General features: G+C 40.5%; 1 protein-coding gene across 1 annotated transcript; it reads left to right on the top strand.

Moving 5' to 3' along the window:
* The first annotated feature begins 2130 nt into the window (after positions 1-2130).
* Positions 2131-11966, top strand: LOC103466325 (probable G-protein coupled receptor 22). Its single transcript, XM_008411826.2, has 3 exons — positions 2131-2548; positions 3377-4404; positions 6418-11966. Exon 3 carries the CDS (start codon positions 6422-6424, stop codon positions 7739-7741), a length of 1320 nt encoding a protein of 439 aa, XP_008410048.1. The 5' UTR covers positions 2131-2548; positions 3377-4404; positions 6418-6421; the 3' UTR covers positions 7742-11966.
* Positions 11967-18214: the final 6248 nt, after the last annotated feature.

The following is an 18214-nucleotide window of genomic DNA, read 5'->3' as shown; positions in this document are numbered from 1 at the left end:
TTGTTTTGAAAAAAGGCTGTTCTCTTGCTCATTGTGTGCCATGYTTCAGCAGTAAAGAGGGGCAATTTGTGTTGTAACCATGCCTTTTATATGAGTTATTGATTCTGGAGTGTACTTCTGGTCGTTTGTCTGGGATCTTGCTTGTTTTCAAGTTAACTTATTTCTACTCATTTCAGTCCAGTCAAAAATTATCTTGTGACTGGACAGAGAAGACAAGCAAGCACTGCATTAACCTGTGCGAAAACAATTCAGATCAATCCCATTTATTATTCATAGGTGGATAGATACTGCGATGGACTGGCAACCTGTCCAGAGTGTAGCCTGCCGCGCGCCCGTCGACCGCTGCAGATAGACACCAGACCCCTGAAAATAAATATGTTAAATAATGGATACATGGGTGGAGGTCGAAGAATAAAACAAATCCCTAAAACCGGGATTTAAAATTCTTGCAGCYCATAAAAACATGTCTAGCTACGGCTACGGGAGCATCTTGAATTTTCACTTCCTTCCAGTTCAAGCCAAAATAAAGAATACTTATTCCGTATTCCTCATCATGTTTTGAGAACTTCTAACTTAGTCATTTGTTAATAATCTGAATGCTATTGAAACGTTAATTTACTCAACTCACCACATGGAACACATTTTATAGATAAATTAAATACAGACAGATGTTTTCAAGCCAGTATCTCTGTTAATGATGATGATTTTTCATTGCCAAACTACAGTCAGACTGCAGTTCTGAAACAGCGCAGAAAATCGACGTCGTTCACAACTTCTTCTCCTTCTGTTCACTGATTGGCCCGGTTTAAATTCTAACAGAGAAATCCCCTTCTATGGGGGAAAGCCCAGATGGAGCACTGAGGGGAGATGAGAATCAAGAGCAACAGAGTAAAAAGACGAAGGCCTACACCTAACACTAACTGTAGTGAGTCTTATTACTATAAAATGAAACTGTTCAAGGACTCCTGTGACGTTTGTGCTTTTAGATAAAGAAGAATTAAGTGAAAATCAATATGACATAATTACACAAAGGTGACACTCAGGTGAGAAGTAMGTTTTTTTCAGCTTTATTTGTAAACCATGGCAAAGAAAAGGCATTCATCAACAGTTGGCCTGATGCTGACATGTGCCATGAGTTTGACACATGTAGAGTAAATTATCACAAAACTATCATGTTACTAAAAACAATATATGTCACACACCTTTACATTAAAMACATCCTAACTCTGTTAAGATTCCAAGTTACTCTATCAATTTTTCTTACTATAAAACTGGACATTTTGACTTCGGAGTACATAGACGGGTTAATTAAAATATGTCCATTAAGCAACCATCCAGCGCCAAAAGATAAGAATCTGGTTTTGTTTGTTTGTTTACTAATGCAAAAAAAAAAAAAAAATTAAGAAAAAATGTCTTGTTTGACAAACACTTTTGCCTTTCTGAGAAGAGAGAAAAGTTTCCTCCATTGTCTTTAAAGGAAGGATGTGAGTAGCCAGGATAGCCTCTGGTCAAGGTTGTACCTGACAAAGGAACAGAGGATGGTCAACCCCCCACTGATCGGATCGAGTTACTAATTTGCCAGTATCAGTCAGAACTGCAGCACTTYCATCTCTGCTTTTTTTCTGACTCCAGTCCTTCTTGCATCATCCATCCATTTCTCCCACTCGAAGCTGCCAGAACTGAACACTCCTCTGACAGCCCTGTTGTCTCTCGTGCATAGACTTATGTAAGTGCAAAAGAAATCAGTTCAAAACAAATGTTGCTCCTCTTTCCTGCCTCAYAATCCTTCACAAACATATTGCTCCTTCATTACGTGGCGATAGATCCGATAATTACAACCGTTGCAGCGTTTTCATCACCTTATCKTTAAAAAGTCTGTRTCTCTGCAGCAGCGWTGCGCGTTTGCACGCCGACATCAAAAGTCACAGAGCAAAAACACGTTTGGAACATTTGAAACGAATCCCTAAGGGGCTTGCACAGGCAGCGGCAGGGAAGCGAGGACAGAGGCAGAACTACGAGAAACACCTCCCCTTGCTGGTGAGAAAAGGGTTAAGCCTATTACTGCAGACCAATCAGGACTGGGGGAGCACTGCAAACCTCCGCAGTAAGAGAGAGAGAGAGAGAGAGGAAGAGAGAGGGGGAGCAAGGATGAGAGGGAGGAGGAGGAGAGCGAGAGAGTGGGAGATGCAGAGATACCGGGAGTGTGATGGTTTGCACTCTAATCCAGAGGAAGCATAACAGAGTTAGTTTGATGTAGATTATTCACGCAGTCTAAACTGATGACAAAAATGAAGACAAGAGGAAGAAACAGAAATGTCACATTTATCCATGAAGGACAACTCTTTGCTGGACTTCTTCTAAATGGGGCGCATGAAGAAAACACTGAAGACTCTTGGCTGCTCAAAGAAAACCAGGTGTGATTCCTTTAGTGCTCCCTGAAATGAACCAGAATCATCAGCAGTCGACCTGCAGCTGTTTTGCAGCGATGGGAGGAGAGGATACGGTGTGGTGACCGGAGCGGCTCTGGAGCCTCTGTTTACTCCACATGGTGAGCTTTGCTGTGCTTTGATAGGACACTGCACACTTGTAGGCTTGATTTTAAAGTCAGACCTTAAATAATGCGGGCAAGGCTGCAGACATAGCCCTAAGTGCACAGTCTTGCGTCCGGCACATTCTCAGTTACATTGTATTTCATGAAAAATGACTCAATAAGCTAAAGGTTTCTGGCATCTTTACTTATAGGTTTGCATGTGTGTGCATCTTGTAGTGCACATGCACTCTGTGAAGCAAGAACTTCAACTGTGTGAAGTGTGTGCAATCACATCTTCGTGGTCGAGAGGCATCACACTCACCAAACATTTCCCCTGATGTTTTAGTGCGATTGAGTTAAGTGAAGGAATCTCCTACGGCCGGAACAACCTTGAAAAGGGGACGAGACGTTTCTTTGAGGAGATTACATGGATAACAAGGAGCTACACACAAAGTAATCGCGTCTTTGTGACAGACTCCCCAAAGGGATCACTCTGTACTAAAGCTTCAAGGCAGCCAGTGTGGTCATAAAAACTGAATGACCATTTCATCAGCACTGTGGCTTTATAAATAGCTAAATGTTTGCCAATAAAGTCTTGCATCTGAAGACGGGAGCATGAGATGCATTGGTACAACAATGGCGTGAAGTCCATGTGTTGCCACGCAGGAACTCGATAAAAGATCAGAGGCTGCGTTCTTTGTCATTAGGGATTTCCTTGTTGCTTCTTTGCTGAGAATATGTTTCGCTCACACATCCCCCCCACCTGCTCCCTCTGCTGTTTCTCACTCCCCCATCTCACTCCCTCTGTCACTTACTCTCCTTTTTTTCTCTCTTTTCTCACTTCAGGTTACTGTAATCCACAGACATACAAATGAAGGATATACAGATGACATCCTGCCCCGCGATTTCAAATTGATGTCAGAGATTGCTGCTCTCTGGCTGAAGAAGCGACTTCCATTGCTCCATGATAATGACCTTCTCATAGACCGCTGAATCCAGCCACAATGCGTCCACTCACCGGCGATCGCATGTGTCATGGTAATTGGACATCCATGTGGCGGCTAAGTCTCCCATGATTTAGGGTGCTGCCTGTCGAGGGGAAAACTGGAGGCCTGAGCGTGGTTCACAAGTCAACGTTGGCTGGAGCCAGAAGAACAAAGACTGGTGTGAAGGCTGGAGAGTGAAGGCCTCGTCCATTAGAGCTCCCTGGGGAGGCAGAGGCCTCGACACCGTCTGGATGTACTGTCCTATTCCCGACACACTCTGAGCACCACCTTGCTGCATACTGGGGAACAAACAACACACTGACAGCTCTTTCCTTTTGGAGTTTATCCCAACGTTTGGAAGCAGTTTACCACATTTACGCGTCTAAGACACGTATCGTTATCCGTAAGCCGGAATAAAAACAGAGAAGGAAAAAGAAAAGCACACATCTGGGTGCTTCGTGAGTTACATATTCCAGTACTGTGCTAAAGAAGACTTTTTAAAAAAAGTGTTTTCTTGGTTGGCTTGAATCGCTTCAAATTGGGAATATAATATTTTAAACAGAGGAATCCTCTGACATCTTACGCTTTTTTTTCCAACTGATTTGTCAATGCTTACATCTTCCTCAAAGCAAGCCTTCACTGACGATAGCTCTTGCTCTTTGGCCGTGGAGCTCAGGCGAAAAAAGCTGGGATTTTTGGCGAGACACTCAGGTGCTTTTGTGCACCTCTGGGATGGAGTGAAAGGAAAAGCCTTGCTGGGGGGGCTCTGCTAGAGCGGAAACGTTTCCACCGGCTATGTTTGGATGTGATGCGTCTCTCTGTGGATCTAGCATGGACTGCCTGCTCTGACTACACAGTCCTGGTGTTCAGATAGTTCTGGAGCGAAAGGTAATTAAAGCTSCCTTTGCTTTTGTTCTGTGTTACCTTGAATAATGTTGGGGAAGAATATTAACTGTGTGTGCAAAGCAGATGTTGCAGTGTCGTTTTGTGATTACATAAAGTCAAGACCTTTTCTTGCAGCGACACCAAACGAAGAGACACCAAACACCAAACGACTGAGGTCTTTGGTGCCTTTATTTAAAGGAAACACATTTCAATTTCTATTTTTGAGACTCGGAGACATGGAGGCATGTTTAGTCAGAGTGGAGCTGTTTTTTTTTTTTTATAAATCACTTTGAATATTTGTCAGTAATAAAAAGTGAAATCTATAACCAAATCACACTTAGCTATTTAAGCAATAAGAAGCATTCGCGTAAGATGTTATGTTTTAATGGTATACAGCAGGGTCCCCAAACTTTTTCCTGTCAGGGCCACATAACTTTTCCCTCCTCTGGTGGGGGGCCGGAGTCAGTTTGTAACAGAAAAAGTGTGACGATTGTAGGAGTGCCTAAATGTAAAAATTCATTGTTTTCCAGAAAGCACAATCAAATAACCCTCTCTGGGTTCTTCACAGAAAACATCCAGGAAATAACACTGTATTTTCCAGACTATAAACCGTACCGGACTATAAGGCGCAACCCCAGTGTTTTTTTTTAAACCAGTAAACATACACATATAAGCCTCAGATATCTCTGCCGCTCCAGGTTTCCAACAGCRATGCAGCAGCAGCAGAAGGTGGCGGACACCCAAAATTTGAGTCATAACAGGTCAATTGAATATCACATTTATTATGGTTGAAAAAGAAAAAGTTGCCAAGTTTAGATTTAACTGAACTGATTATGAGGGTGTCTGAGTTTGAAGAGAAAAATCTCCTCACTGTCTGCTACTAGCATGTGCTAAGTGAATATGGGCGCGTTCTTCTTCTTTAGATTTTAACGGCAGCTTGCATCCATTATTGTTGCACTACTGCCATCTATTGGATCCTAATATCTATACCTCAAATTCTCATAATGATCCCAGTATTATTTAAAGAAACGAAAAATCTTCTTTTTCCCCTCAATGCTATTTAACTGATCAACAACATTCTCAAATTTCAATTCCCTATTAAAACCTAATTCCGTTTTAATGGGCATTTTCTTCTTTTATTTCCAATTTTGACTTCCAATGATTCACTTCCTGCCAAAGAGCCCCCTGGTGGTTGAAGAAAAATCCACAAATAAGCCTCACCAGGCAATAAGCCGCATGGTTCAACGCTTAGGAAAAAAGTTGCGGCTTATAGTCTGGAAAATACGGTATATGAAAAAAAATCTAAATGCTCTCTGGTATTGTTCAGGGAACCGGACCAAATGTGGAGGCGGGCCGGATCTGGCCCGCGGGCCGTAGTTTGGGGACCAGTGGTATACAGTGTAGAGATTAACCAAGTGTTTTTCTGAGCTGTGATCAACCAGCCGGAAACTCAAAAATCTGATGCATACTTTAGGGACTGGACACAGAGACGGGTATTTACAGTTACTAAGCAGGATTACAAAAGCTCCACTGCGAATAGGATGCAGAGGCAGCTTTAAATGGCTAATTCATAATCATTTTGTCTTTAAACAATAAAATACACTTCTAAAGCGATACCTCTCCAACACACTTAGTGTTTAAGGTACTCTACTAAAGACTGCTCTTACCAGGAGGGCTCGTAAAACATATTTTGAAGGTTGTTGCTTCTGATTTTTAAAGTCCAATCGAAATCTCCTGAAAATGTTTATAAGCACAATAAAAGTCTCAAATGGGCCACTAAAGTCTGAACGATGCATCTGTATAATGCGTTATCGATAATACATATGGTAAGAAAGCAACTGGCAAGGCAGGTCAGGACAATGAGCTAAAACTTATCCTTAGTGTGTTGTTTTTTTACAATGACATCAATAACTCTAGCATTAAATCTAATATTTTTTTACTGTCTAGAAATGAACAAATACAGACTTCTGCTACATCCACTCTATAAAGTTCTTTCTTCTTCTACCTAACTTGCAGGATAATGCATATTTTTCCCTGCCGACAAAAAGAAGCCACCATGAGCAACGTCACGGTCACAGACAACACTGAGCCCATCAGCAGTGCCATGAGTCCGGCGGCCCCCGACCCGTACCCTTACCCCGTTAGCTTTCAGATCTCCCTGACGGGCTTCCTGATGCTGGAAATTCTGCTGGGTCTGAGCTCCAACCTCACAGTGCTTGCACTTTACTGTATGAAGTCCAATCTCATTAGTTCCGTCAGCAACATCGTCACCATGAACCTTCATGTGCTGGACGTGCTGATCTGTGTGTGCTGTATCCCCTTAACAATTGTGGTGGTGCTTCTCTCGCTGGAAAGAGACATGGCCCTCGTCTGCTGTTTCCACGAGGCCTGCGTCTCCTTCGCAAGCGTTGCCACTGCTGCTAACGTGCTCGCCATCACCCTCGATCGCTATGACATCTCTGTGAAACCGGCCAACAGGGTGCTGACCATGGGTCGTGCGCTGGCACTGCTGGCTTCGATTTGGGTGCTGTCCTTTGCTAGTTTTCTTGTTCCCTTTATCGAAGTGGGMTTCTTCGCTCACGACCMCGCTGAGCTGAACCAGACGGCGGTGGAGAACGGGGCCCTCAGCAACAACGAGTACTACACCGAACCCGGCCTCTATTATCACTTGCTAGCTCAGATCCCTATTTTCTTCTTTACGGCAATTGTTATGCTAATCACCTACTCGAAGATCCTGCAGGCACTCAACATTCGCATCGGCACACGTTTCCACGCGTCACAGAAGAAAAAGGCTCGCAGGAAAAAGCGTCCGTCCATGACGGCCATGTCAACGCAACAGGAGGCCACGGACGCGTCCCAGAGCAGCACCAGCCGCAATCCCACGCTGGGCATGCGAACGTCCGTCTCCGTCATCATTGCCCTGCGGCGGGCTGTGAAGCGCCACAGAGAGAGGCGAGAACGCCAAAAGAGGGTCTTCAGGATGTCCCTGCTGATCGTGTCCACCTTCCTGCTGTGCTGGACGCCGATCACGGTTCTCAACACGGTCATCCTGAGCGTGGGCCCCAGTAACCTCATGGTGCGGTTGAGACTCGGCTTCCTGGTGATGGCGTACGGGACCACCATCTTTCACCCGCTGCTCTACGCCTTTACGAGGCAGAAGTTCCAGAAGGTCCTGAAAAGCAAGATGAAAAAGCGTGTGGTGTCGATCATCGAGGCCGATCCCACGCCCAACAACGCAATCATTCACAACTCCTGGATTGACCCAAAGAGGAACAAAAAGGTGACGTTCGAGGACAAAGACGCGCAGCTGAAATGTCTTTCGTCTGAAGATGTGGAGTGAAGAAGCTTGTCACGTTAAGGTGAAACGCAGCCAAAGCAGCTAAAAGTGACTTCAAGCCATCATGAAAAAGGGAAAATTGTATTCCAAAGCAGTAATGTAAAATACGATGTGCAATATGATGTACAAATGTAGAAGGTGGATAATTTATTACTATTTATTGAGAATTGAGGTAAGTTTCATAGATGTATTATTGTACTGTAGATATTGCATGGCCTTTTGTAACAGCAGCAACAACACATTATGTACATACAGTTACATGTACAGAACAGGTTAAACGAGATATTTAAATAGAGAGAGACGTAGGAATTGTTATGTAAACGTATGTTTATAATAAATTTTGTGCTCACATCTAGTGCAGCTTCCTATTCTCCGCTCCCTCAGGAAAGATGTTTGTGAATCGGTAACAGCTGTGAGATTACACGCATTTATCTTGTTGCCACTTTTCTTTGACACCAGTCCCGGCGGTCTCCGGCGACCGCTAACCTTATTGCTCGGGAGCGTTTGAGAAGAAGGCCCTTACACTGAAATTTGACAATAAATACAAGGCAGCAAACAAAGACAGGTCATATGCAGTGCAGGTGAGAAGTGTACGTACATCACAGGCATGAATATGTTCAAGATACAAGACGTGGTGAAATGATGGCGCAACAGACAACAAGGATTTCTAAAGACTAGATTTGGGAGTACATGTTTGAATTTATGTTTGAACTTCCTGTCATCCAGAAAAATGATGTACTGAGGGGAAAAAAATTCTCTACTGTAGTTTTGTGGAATTGTATTTTTGCAAGTTTTAGAAAAAAACACATGCTTCTTAAAGCTATGAGATTCAATTCTTGATTTATCAGCCTTGAAAGACCTAATTTAAATGGGATTCTTTCCAGTTGTATTTTTTTTTAGAGAGAGAGGTCTGGGTAATTTTCAAAGCTTGTATTTTTTATTTTTTTAGAGATGTCTGGGTAATTTTCTAAGCTTAATATTTGCCTGTTTTTTTTCTCCCATTCCAACACCAGTTTTAAAATGTGACCATTATCCTTTTGGATCACCGTTTTGTGTTCAAGGTTCAACCTGATGGCCCTAATTGGCGCCGAGGCTCGACGCTATTGTAAACAGGAAGTTGCTGGAACAGCTGTCCCTCTGTCCACCGTGAGGACAGTTTCATTTCAACATTGACTGAGAGAGTGCTGACCAAGACAAAAGCTTCTGCTCTAAAATTAGCACCTTTAATCTTGGATCAAATGTACAGCTGCCAGTGCAGGCTGTCCCTGCGCCCTCTGTAAAACTGAATACAATAAAATGAGACAAACATTAAGTTATTTGGCTGCAGTGACAGGCACTTTCTTTAGGGTCAAGGTTGAGGCTTTCAAAACCTGAGAACACTGTGCAACCTGCCAAGGACAGCGGCTGTAGCGTTATGTCTGATGTCTGTTTTTGCAGCACAAAATGGATGCTGCGAGGAAAAAGTCAGACGACTCCCAAATTCTTCACCTTCCCCTCAAATTAACACCTGGTCGGTCGAAAATTTAGATTCAAACTTGGAACAACAATCGCAGTTTCACAGTAAAACTGGTTTGGAGTGAATGAAGCTTTTTATTTAAATAGTCGCTTCCTTTAAACCCTTTGAAAACATGTGGACTGCACTTAAACAGCTGGATTTATGCCAGGATGACGACACATATGAATGAGCTCTTCCTGTTCTACTAAGAGCCCTGGCCAAATATCGTGAATTATCCCAGAGCTTTTGCTTATCGTGAGAAGAGGTCTGTGCTTTTTCCACAATTTCATAAAGAGAACTTAACTAAATACAAGTGAAGGTGAACGCATATATTTTAACCTCAATGTATAATTTGACCTCCTGTTGGATAAGAGGTGATGTGTAATAATTTAAATTTGGTGCAACCTGCTTACGTTTCTAAAAGTCCCAGAAGCATCAAAAGTAAAGAATGGTTCAAACAAGCCAATAAAAGCCCTCAATTAGTACATGAGTACCGTACACAGAGGAGAGAAGGGGATGTTGGTTTTGAAATGAAAGAAGAAAAAAACATGCTCAGGAAGTACTGTTCACAGTTCGCCATTTGCACACACATTCCACAGACACAACAGAGCGCCATGCTTCTCGTCATCCTGGCTGACATAAACCAGATGTAATCTCGTTCTGGTCTGCCTCTTCTTTTTTTTTTTTTCCTGCCATTGATTTTTTGTCACTGAAAAAGCTATCATAGCCTAATTTTAAGATGATGAAATGAGTGTAACACGAGGTAGAGATGAGACTGTGACGGTTTAAATTAAAACAAAGATTTCAAAGAGAATTTAAAAAATGTTTATTACTCGCCTTCTGCTGTAATAAAGTACTTTGCTGCCCGCATGAGGCTAGTAATGCATGCTTTTTATCATATGTCAACGAAGGAGGCAGCACAGTTGTTCTCCCTGAGTTATTGCAGCTTTGTATTTTGGTCTTAGTGACAGGCTCGCCCTAAATAGGCGGAAATATTCTATCCATACAGCTGCAGAAGAGTTTCAGAAGAGAAAAAAAAGAAACCGTGTGCTTTAACAGTAAATCTAGATGCAGGGTTACATACAATTTCTCGTTTTTTGGTTATCATATGAATACGATAGGCATCCTTCATTTTGTCCTCAGGTCAAGAATCATTTTCTTTGTGAAGTCCATATAGAATTCTCATGCATACAAAAAAAAAGCTACCCACAATGCACGCTGCCTCCTCTCTTCATCTCCTTAATGAACCTATTACATGTGCACCTTTGCTGTCTCACATATGGCAGAAAATCGAGGAGCCCTTTTCAATCCACAAAGCACGAAGCTGTTGGCTACCAGACTGATTGCACAGCCTCAATCAAATGCGTGTCTGGCTGTCAGCGTCTGGTTAGTGGCACGGCGGACAAAATTGATGTGGGAATATTGAGGCAGGCAAGGGATCCTTATGGGCCCGCTTTAAAGCGGCAGCCAGGATGCCACGGTGCCTTAAGGGCACATCTGATCGAGAGAGAAGATGGGATCAGAGCCAGCAACAGATTAGCCGGCAGAAGAGGGAAACTGACCTATAAAGATGAATATTTATACAGCACTCAGGATATTTTAGATTGTAGCGTCAACGGCGGAGGGTTGCAACTTTTTGCAACTTTTTGCAGTTTTTGAATTCTGCAACATTGCTCTCTAACTGGGGCGGGATGCCCCAGAGGTAGCCTCTAAAAAAGGGGGGCGCCATCTGCCGCAGGCGTCGATTCGAACCCACCTGGGGGACGTTTCACAGCTACTCTGACAACTAACGTTTTCAAGTCATTTTCTAAAATGTGACTCCAGTAAATAATACCAACCAACAGGAAGTCATTTCCAGTGATTCTGGTTTGGTGCAGAGTAATAGTGATATTTCAGGAGAGCTATGAGGGTTCGCGACAGGATCAAAACTCAAATGTTGTATCATGAAACATTGTTGGACAGTAATGTGGAATTTGGTTAAATTATGTTTCATTTATAAATTAGCTGCTTAACAATAAAGCAATATACATAATGAAGTTGTTTATGGGTAAGAAATGCAAGTCTAATGTGATGAAACTCCACACCACAGGGGCAAAATGGAGGTACAAATTACCATTAATTAATCCTGTGATCTGTTGCTGAGTATTATTAAATAAATTCACTGTAAAGTCTAAATTATATTTAATTACTGCCAATTGTATATCCCCTCAGGAGTAAATAAATTACAGCTCTTCTCAAATGCTAGGTACTATTAAGCTTTGTTATTATCATACAAAAATATCTGTTAAAAATAAATCTGTAGTTAATTAACGGCTGCTTGATTTTGAGCTCTGGACGGTACAACGTAGACAAAAACACTATTATATTGAATTCATTTAGAGCTTGCTTCGTCCAGGCAGTGTGTCTGATCCATCGCTTTATGGTCAATCCTTCAAGAAGTGGTCCGCAAAGTTGGGGTAAAAATACCGTCGTTTGCTCTTGCAATGATCTTCAGACATGAAATTGAACTTAAAAAATGTTACAGCAGATTTTAGCATATTTTCTTCCAAACATTTGGATGCTTTTGATAAAAGATTGTTGAGGATGTTTGTATTTTCATTATGTCTTTTTTTTTTTAAAATCAGGTTTCCATCAGTGTCTCCACTTCCACTGTCTGTTTTTTGGTAGTCAGATGGTTCAGGCTTTGGATCCACTGACGTTGCAAAAATAAACAAACTGCATGAAGCAAAATCATGGATTTGAGTACATGGATGATTTACTATTTGGGATAATGCAGCCCAATAAATCTTGTCCAAAGAATTTTATTTACAGACTTTCTCCATTTTAACAGAGCCTTGGCTCCGGCAAAGCCCACTGCCGTTCAGACACAGGCTGCATTAAAGTAATAAATCAAAAGAAGGAAAAAGGGCAGATGTTCAGATAGGCTTGAATAACTATTTCACATTTTTTTACAGCTTCACTCAGACTTTCCCACTGAAGTGGTGGACAGAGTAATAGCAGGAGTGGGAAATTAGCTATTCACATAAAACTGCAAAGTGCAACAATAAGGTGAATATAAATCTATTTTGTGATGTATAAAAAGTTGCAGCAACAATAATTCTTTAACATTTGGAAATTATAGATGAAAGCTAGATGAAAGATGAAAGCTAGTAATGCTCACTGGATGAAAAATGTACGAGTTTGCAGGTAAAATTAACCAACAATATGTCGCTTCTGTGCAAACACTGACCTTATGCTTTCAGGTTATTTTTTAATGTCTTCTATTTTTAGTTTTGCCCTTTTGAATTCATGTTGGTAGTTGTAAGCAGTGCATTTGCATTTGAACTACAGTGTTTCAACCAGACTAGGTTCATAATGTAAAACAACATTGTGGCTTGTAGCATATAGATGATTATTATTTTTACAAATTGTCTTCATTCATGTGACAAATAATCCTACCCATTTGCAAATTCTGAAAGCCCTGGAAAAATAATTATCACAATAAAATAAAAACAATAAATTATTATTATTGTTTTTTTATTGGGATGAGTTTTTATTGTCTTTTTTTGCCTATGATGCTATTAACGGGAAATGTTTTTATTTTTAGAATAAATCAACAAATCCTGGACTAGAATTATTTTGGTAACACTTTATTTGAAGGGTTTCGCATAAGACTGACATGACACTGTCATAAACATGACATAACATCTGTCATGAACATAAAGAAGTCTTTATGAATGTTTATGACAGTTGTCWTGAAGTGTCATTGTGTAAATAATGACACTTTTAATGCAAAGTTGCACTAAAAGTTGCATTAAAGGTCCATTAAAAGTGCCAACTTTGCATAAAATTATAATAATTTACAAAATCATGCAAAGTCAGCATTTTTAATGGACTTTTAATGCAACTTTTAGTGCAACTTTGCATTAAAAGTGTCATTATTTACACAATGACACTTCAAGACAACCGTCATAAACATTCATAAAGACTTCTTTATGTTCATGACAGATGTTATGTCATGTTTATGACAGTGTCATGTCAGTCTTATGCACACCCATTCAAATAAATTGTTACCATTATTTTTCATATGAAGTAATTTTTTTTCCTGAAAAGATAGCAAAAAAAGAAAAAAAATGCAATGTACAAACCTGATACTTTCTTAAATTTAGATTTAGATTTTTACCTGTAAATCTAAAATCAATAAAACACAAAAAATCTTATGAGCCACTGGATAAAGCAGAATGAAGCTATTCTCCTTCAACATGTTTAAATAGATGTTAGCAACCAATAACTGCAACACAATATGTTTCTAACACAATCATATTGCATTCTGCAGTAATCACATTAAAAACAGTGTTAATAAAAAATAAAAATAAAAGAACCAATATTGTTACTAAAAATGTGTTTGGAGTAGACTTAAGAAGAGTTTATGACATTATATAACATAAATAATTTTGGGTACATAATTAGTATTAGTATCAGAGAAACTGTGAAGGCGATATCTGATTAATAATAATAAACAGTTAAGCAATAATTCTGATAATTATAGTAATTTTTCCAAAGCCCTGTCATTCTTTTATGCTGAATCAGTGAATCAGCAAGTCCTGTTGTTTCTGGAAGTTATTTATAATCATAGTTTAAGATATAGATGTAATTTTAGGGAAATCTGTAAAGATTTTCTTCAAGAGCGTATTTGTAGTTATCTACTCAATCAATCAATCAATCAAATTTTATTTGTATAGCACATTTCAGCAGCAAGGCATTTCAAAGTGCTTTACATAATTAAAATAAAAACAGCACGTGACATTGAATAAACAGTGAGAAAGAGATTTTGAAAAAGATTAAAAAAGATAAAAACATTAAAACCCGCACCCTTTTTAGGACTTCAGTTAAACGTCGTTTAACTGGGACTCTAACCCTCTGGGACTTTAGTCAAAAACACCGTTTGACAAGGACTCCAACCTCTAGGTTTTTAGTTGAAACGTCGTCATCTGGGACTCTAAACCCCGTAGAACTTTAGTTAAACATCGTTTAACTGGGACGTTTTCACTCCACTGTCATGACACATTTCCTGTTTTATATACCAAGGTCCACAAGTGTTAAGTGCAGCCTCTTTCCTGAATACCACCTGGAAATATCATCTGCTGCATTTTTAAAGGGTTGATCTTGTAAAATATCCAAGGGGCTTAAGGGCGTGTCATGACATGTTGTGATTAAAGCAAGGCGGTGACCTGTGAGTAAATATTGCCCTGGCCTCGTTGTCATCTTTAAATATAACTTAATTTTAAAGCCACAGTACATTAAGCAATTTGATCACTGGAGGCAGAAACAACAATGCAATTGTTCCCCCTTGATTATGCTCTATTTAGCAGGAACAAGATGTACACATTGTGTGGATGTACGCATTTATTCACATTCTGACTGGGGATATTTCACAAGTTATCAATGAGTTAAATCTGAACCGAGAGTCAATTACAGAAAATATCTTGCATTATTAGGAGAAATAAATTTAGGGTAAAAAAAAAAAAAAGAAAAAGATTTAACAGAGCAAACAGGTAAGAACAGGCGGAAAATTATTTAACCCTAATTGATGCAGTGAGTAGCTTCTTGTTTCTTAAACAACCACATGGTTGAGTTATTCTGTTTCAGAAGAGTCAAATTATTGCCATTCATTTGTCAAAAAAGCATCTAATGCTAAATCTACTAAAGTCTGGTTCAGAACAGTGCAATATATTATTAGAAAGTGAAAGAATAGTGGGAAACCATATTTGATTTTTTAAGCCCTCATGTACACTGGAACATCGTGCTAAATCTGATTGTAAAAAAAAAAAAAAAAGATGGCTCATGGCTGTGTCCAGCAGTAGTAGGAGCGTTTTCCACTGCACAGAGTGAGGAAAGCTCAACATCCTTGGATTCAACAGCTGTGTAGCCATAAGAAAGCAAAAAAAAAAAACATTTTATCCATGTGACTAATTAGAAGAAAGACTTTATCTTACACAGGAAGCACAGAACTTGAGCTTCAGAGCAATAGAAGAAGGTCTGATATTGAGCTGTGAGGGACGTAAACCTCTAGTAGCGATGCTGTGATCTGAGGTTGTTCAGGTTTAGGTTCAGCACTGATGTGTGTTCGGAGAATAAGGTCAGTGCATATACTGAATGAACAAGTTTTTCCGCGAGTAGATTTTTTATTTTTATTTTTTCTGATGGCACAAACAGATTCCAAAATTACAATGTCAAGATTCATCGGGCTCAAATTGCACAGCGGTACAACTTTCCCATCATCTTGACGAAACAAATGCAACTCAGAATGAAATTAAATGTTCTGCCGTTGCAGAGGCTTATTGAAATGATGCCACTGTGAAAGCAATCAAAGATAAAGGCAGTGGGACTTTATTTGGATGGAAAGTGTATATTTTCTGCATACTAACCAGTCAAGCACATTACCCTGCATCTTTGCATGTTATGGATACCGTAACACGTCTACAAGATGCTCACGAACAGACATGTGCAGTAGGAAAGCCTCGTAAGCCGGAGAAAAAAAGAAACTCACAGTGAAGTACAGTGGTGGCAGTATCATGCTGTAGGCCTGTGCATGAAGCAGGGGAGTAATGAAGGGAGAAGAATGCCACCAAAATCTTCTACTTTATCTTAAATCAACACTAATTGGGTGCTCCAAGAAGAAATAAAACTTTTGAACCTAATCTTTGGTAATGCAATTAATTTAATCACTATGTCCTCCCTGAAAGAAGGACTTTAAATCCTTTAAGGCCCAGAATTAGTCTGATATTCCAACCCATATGTGTAACAGGCCAGTGCATTGTGTCAGTATAACAAGCTTTAGAGAGATTTATTAGAGCCACTAGATCCTTTCACTGAAGCCTCTTCCCATGTTCAAGTGCCCTTTTCTTTCCCCCTGTCCTTCTGCGGTGTAGTCCACATCAAGGCTGCCGCTCGCTTCTGTCCGTATCACATGCATCATGTCCTTCTATCTCCCGGTCAGTGGCTACCTTTTCTCAGACGGCCGGCCCCGATTCAGATGCCATCTCTTCGGGACCACTCTCTATCTCACCGCAGACACAGAATAAAAGCCGGGGAAATCACATTACTCTGTTCGTATGGAGCCTCTATTGCATTAGGTCAGCGAACACTCAACTGTAATTCTGCTACTGTAGAGAAACAGAAAGTGAATTGAACACACCGGGCCGGCGCGGCTTGACAAATTGTTGCTTGTGGTCATTTTCCAAATGTTGCTCTCTCTCTCTGTCTCTCTCTCTCCGAGCCGCATCCAGAGAGAAGGAAGCGCATTTTACAGAGTCGGAAGATATACAACGTTGATAAAGGCAAACCTGTAATCTGCGGGCAAGAAAAGCCTTTTCAGAGGCAGAAACCAGGAATGGCGGACAGCCAGACAATGGAGCCTGTCCTCTACCAGCAACGACCTCTGTGGCGTTAGCGCGAGACTAAGTGTGCTCTCGAATTAGTTTCTTGCTTAGTGTTGTGTGTTTTTACCAGCAGAGAGCTGGCACAAGCATTCTCTTCTTTTTAAGGACTGTTTTGACAGAGAAGAGATGAATCCTCAGGGGTAAACAAGGATGTGTGTATTCAACAGTATGCTCGATTACGGGTTAACAAAGTCTAACATTTCGTGAAAAATGCCATTGCAAAGCTAATTTTTAGTTAAGAATCAGATCAATGGTTTGCCTGGCAGATTCCTACCAAGGAAAATAACAAACTAGAAGCACGAAGTCAAGTTTCGTGCTGACACGACCTGGTCTCTGGCCTCTGTGCTCTTGTCCTTCAATGTGCAACCATCCAACACTTTCTGTGTCCATTTCCATACCGTCTCTTCTTCAGCTCCTGCAGCTTTGCCCATTGTGTGTGCACATTCTGTCCTGTTTTTCATGTATTTTTTTTGTATGCCAGGCAATGACAGAATGTCAGCTACTGTGGGTAAGAGAGGATAGACAGCAGAACCAAGATTGCTCCCTCCAGTTTTCCTCCCAGTGAATGACTGCTGTCTTGTGATTACACCAGCAATCATCTCTCAACACAAGGAGATATGAATAGGGCCGCCGTAGCACCTTATTAACACAACCCTGTAGTTTGATCTGATTCGACATGCAGCGCATTCATATTCAAAAGAGAATTTTTTTTTTTATGTTTTAACTATTCTGAGCCATTTAAAAGTTAGAAATAAAGTCGCAAAACAGAAACAAAAATTGTTCTCTTCTCCCGAGTGCCAATTTCTGCTTCCAACAAGTACAGAGGTCATGGCAGCACAAGCCATAATTTCCCACAATTCTGTTCCCTTTTAGAAGAACCAGGCCAAGAAAGTTCAGGAAACATGCTTTTGTAATCTTTGTCCATCACACCACTGCATGAGAACACACTCTGTGATCTGTATTATTCTCATAGCTTGCTCACACTTATCTCCCTGCCACCTCATTCAAACTACATACAACTCCGACATGCCTTTTCCATACATATGACTTTAATGCCATGTGATCTCCAGCTAACCAAGCTGCCATAGATTTTCCAAGATGGCTGCTAGAGTTGTAAATTAGACTTGGAGAGTCAAAAAGCCACTTTGAGGTCAATAACCAATATGGCTGCTGCGTTTATAAAACATAGAGTTGCAAGGATAAAATGCTTTTTTGCACCTCACAACAATTTATATTATATTATGCAGAGCCCCCAAGGAGACATGGAGGATTTTGTTTTCTTTTGTGTTCTCTGGCAGTAATGTACTGATCAGTTCATGCGGAATAATTGCACACTGCAAGCCTTTCTTACGGTGGCCATCGTACTCTTTGCTATTATATAAGGTTTTCTTAAGGTTTTTTCCATGTATATTAATATCTCGTTGTGAAATATCTGAAGCTTTATATCTTTTTCTTTAGGATAGAAACGCACCACAGTTATTATCTGAGTAATTATCATGGGGTAATAAGTCGTCTGTCAGTTTTGATTGTGTCTCTTTTGTGTTGGTCTGAATGGTTTAA

Source organism: Poecilia reticulata, linkage group LG6 (genome assembly GCF_000633615.1).
Source record: "Poecilia reticulata strain Guanapo linkage group LG6, Guppy_female_1.0+MT, whole genome shotgun sequence".
In the NCBI taxonomy this organism is placed as follows: domain Eukaryota; kingdom Metazoa; phylum Chordata; class Actinopteri; order Cyprinodontiformes; family Poeciliidae; genus Poecilia; species Poecilia reticulata.
Note: the sequence above shows the minus strand (reverse complement) of the source record. Positions and strands in the feature narration are given on the sequence as shown.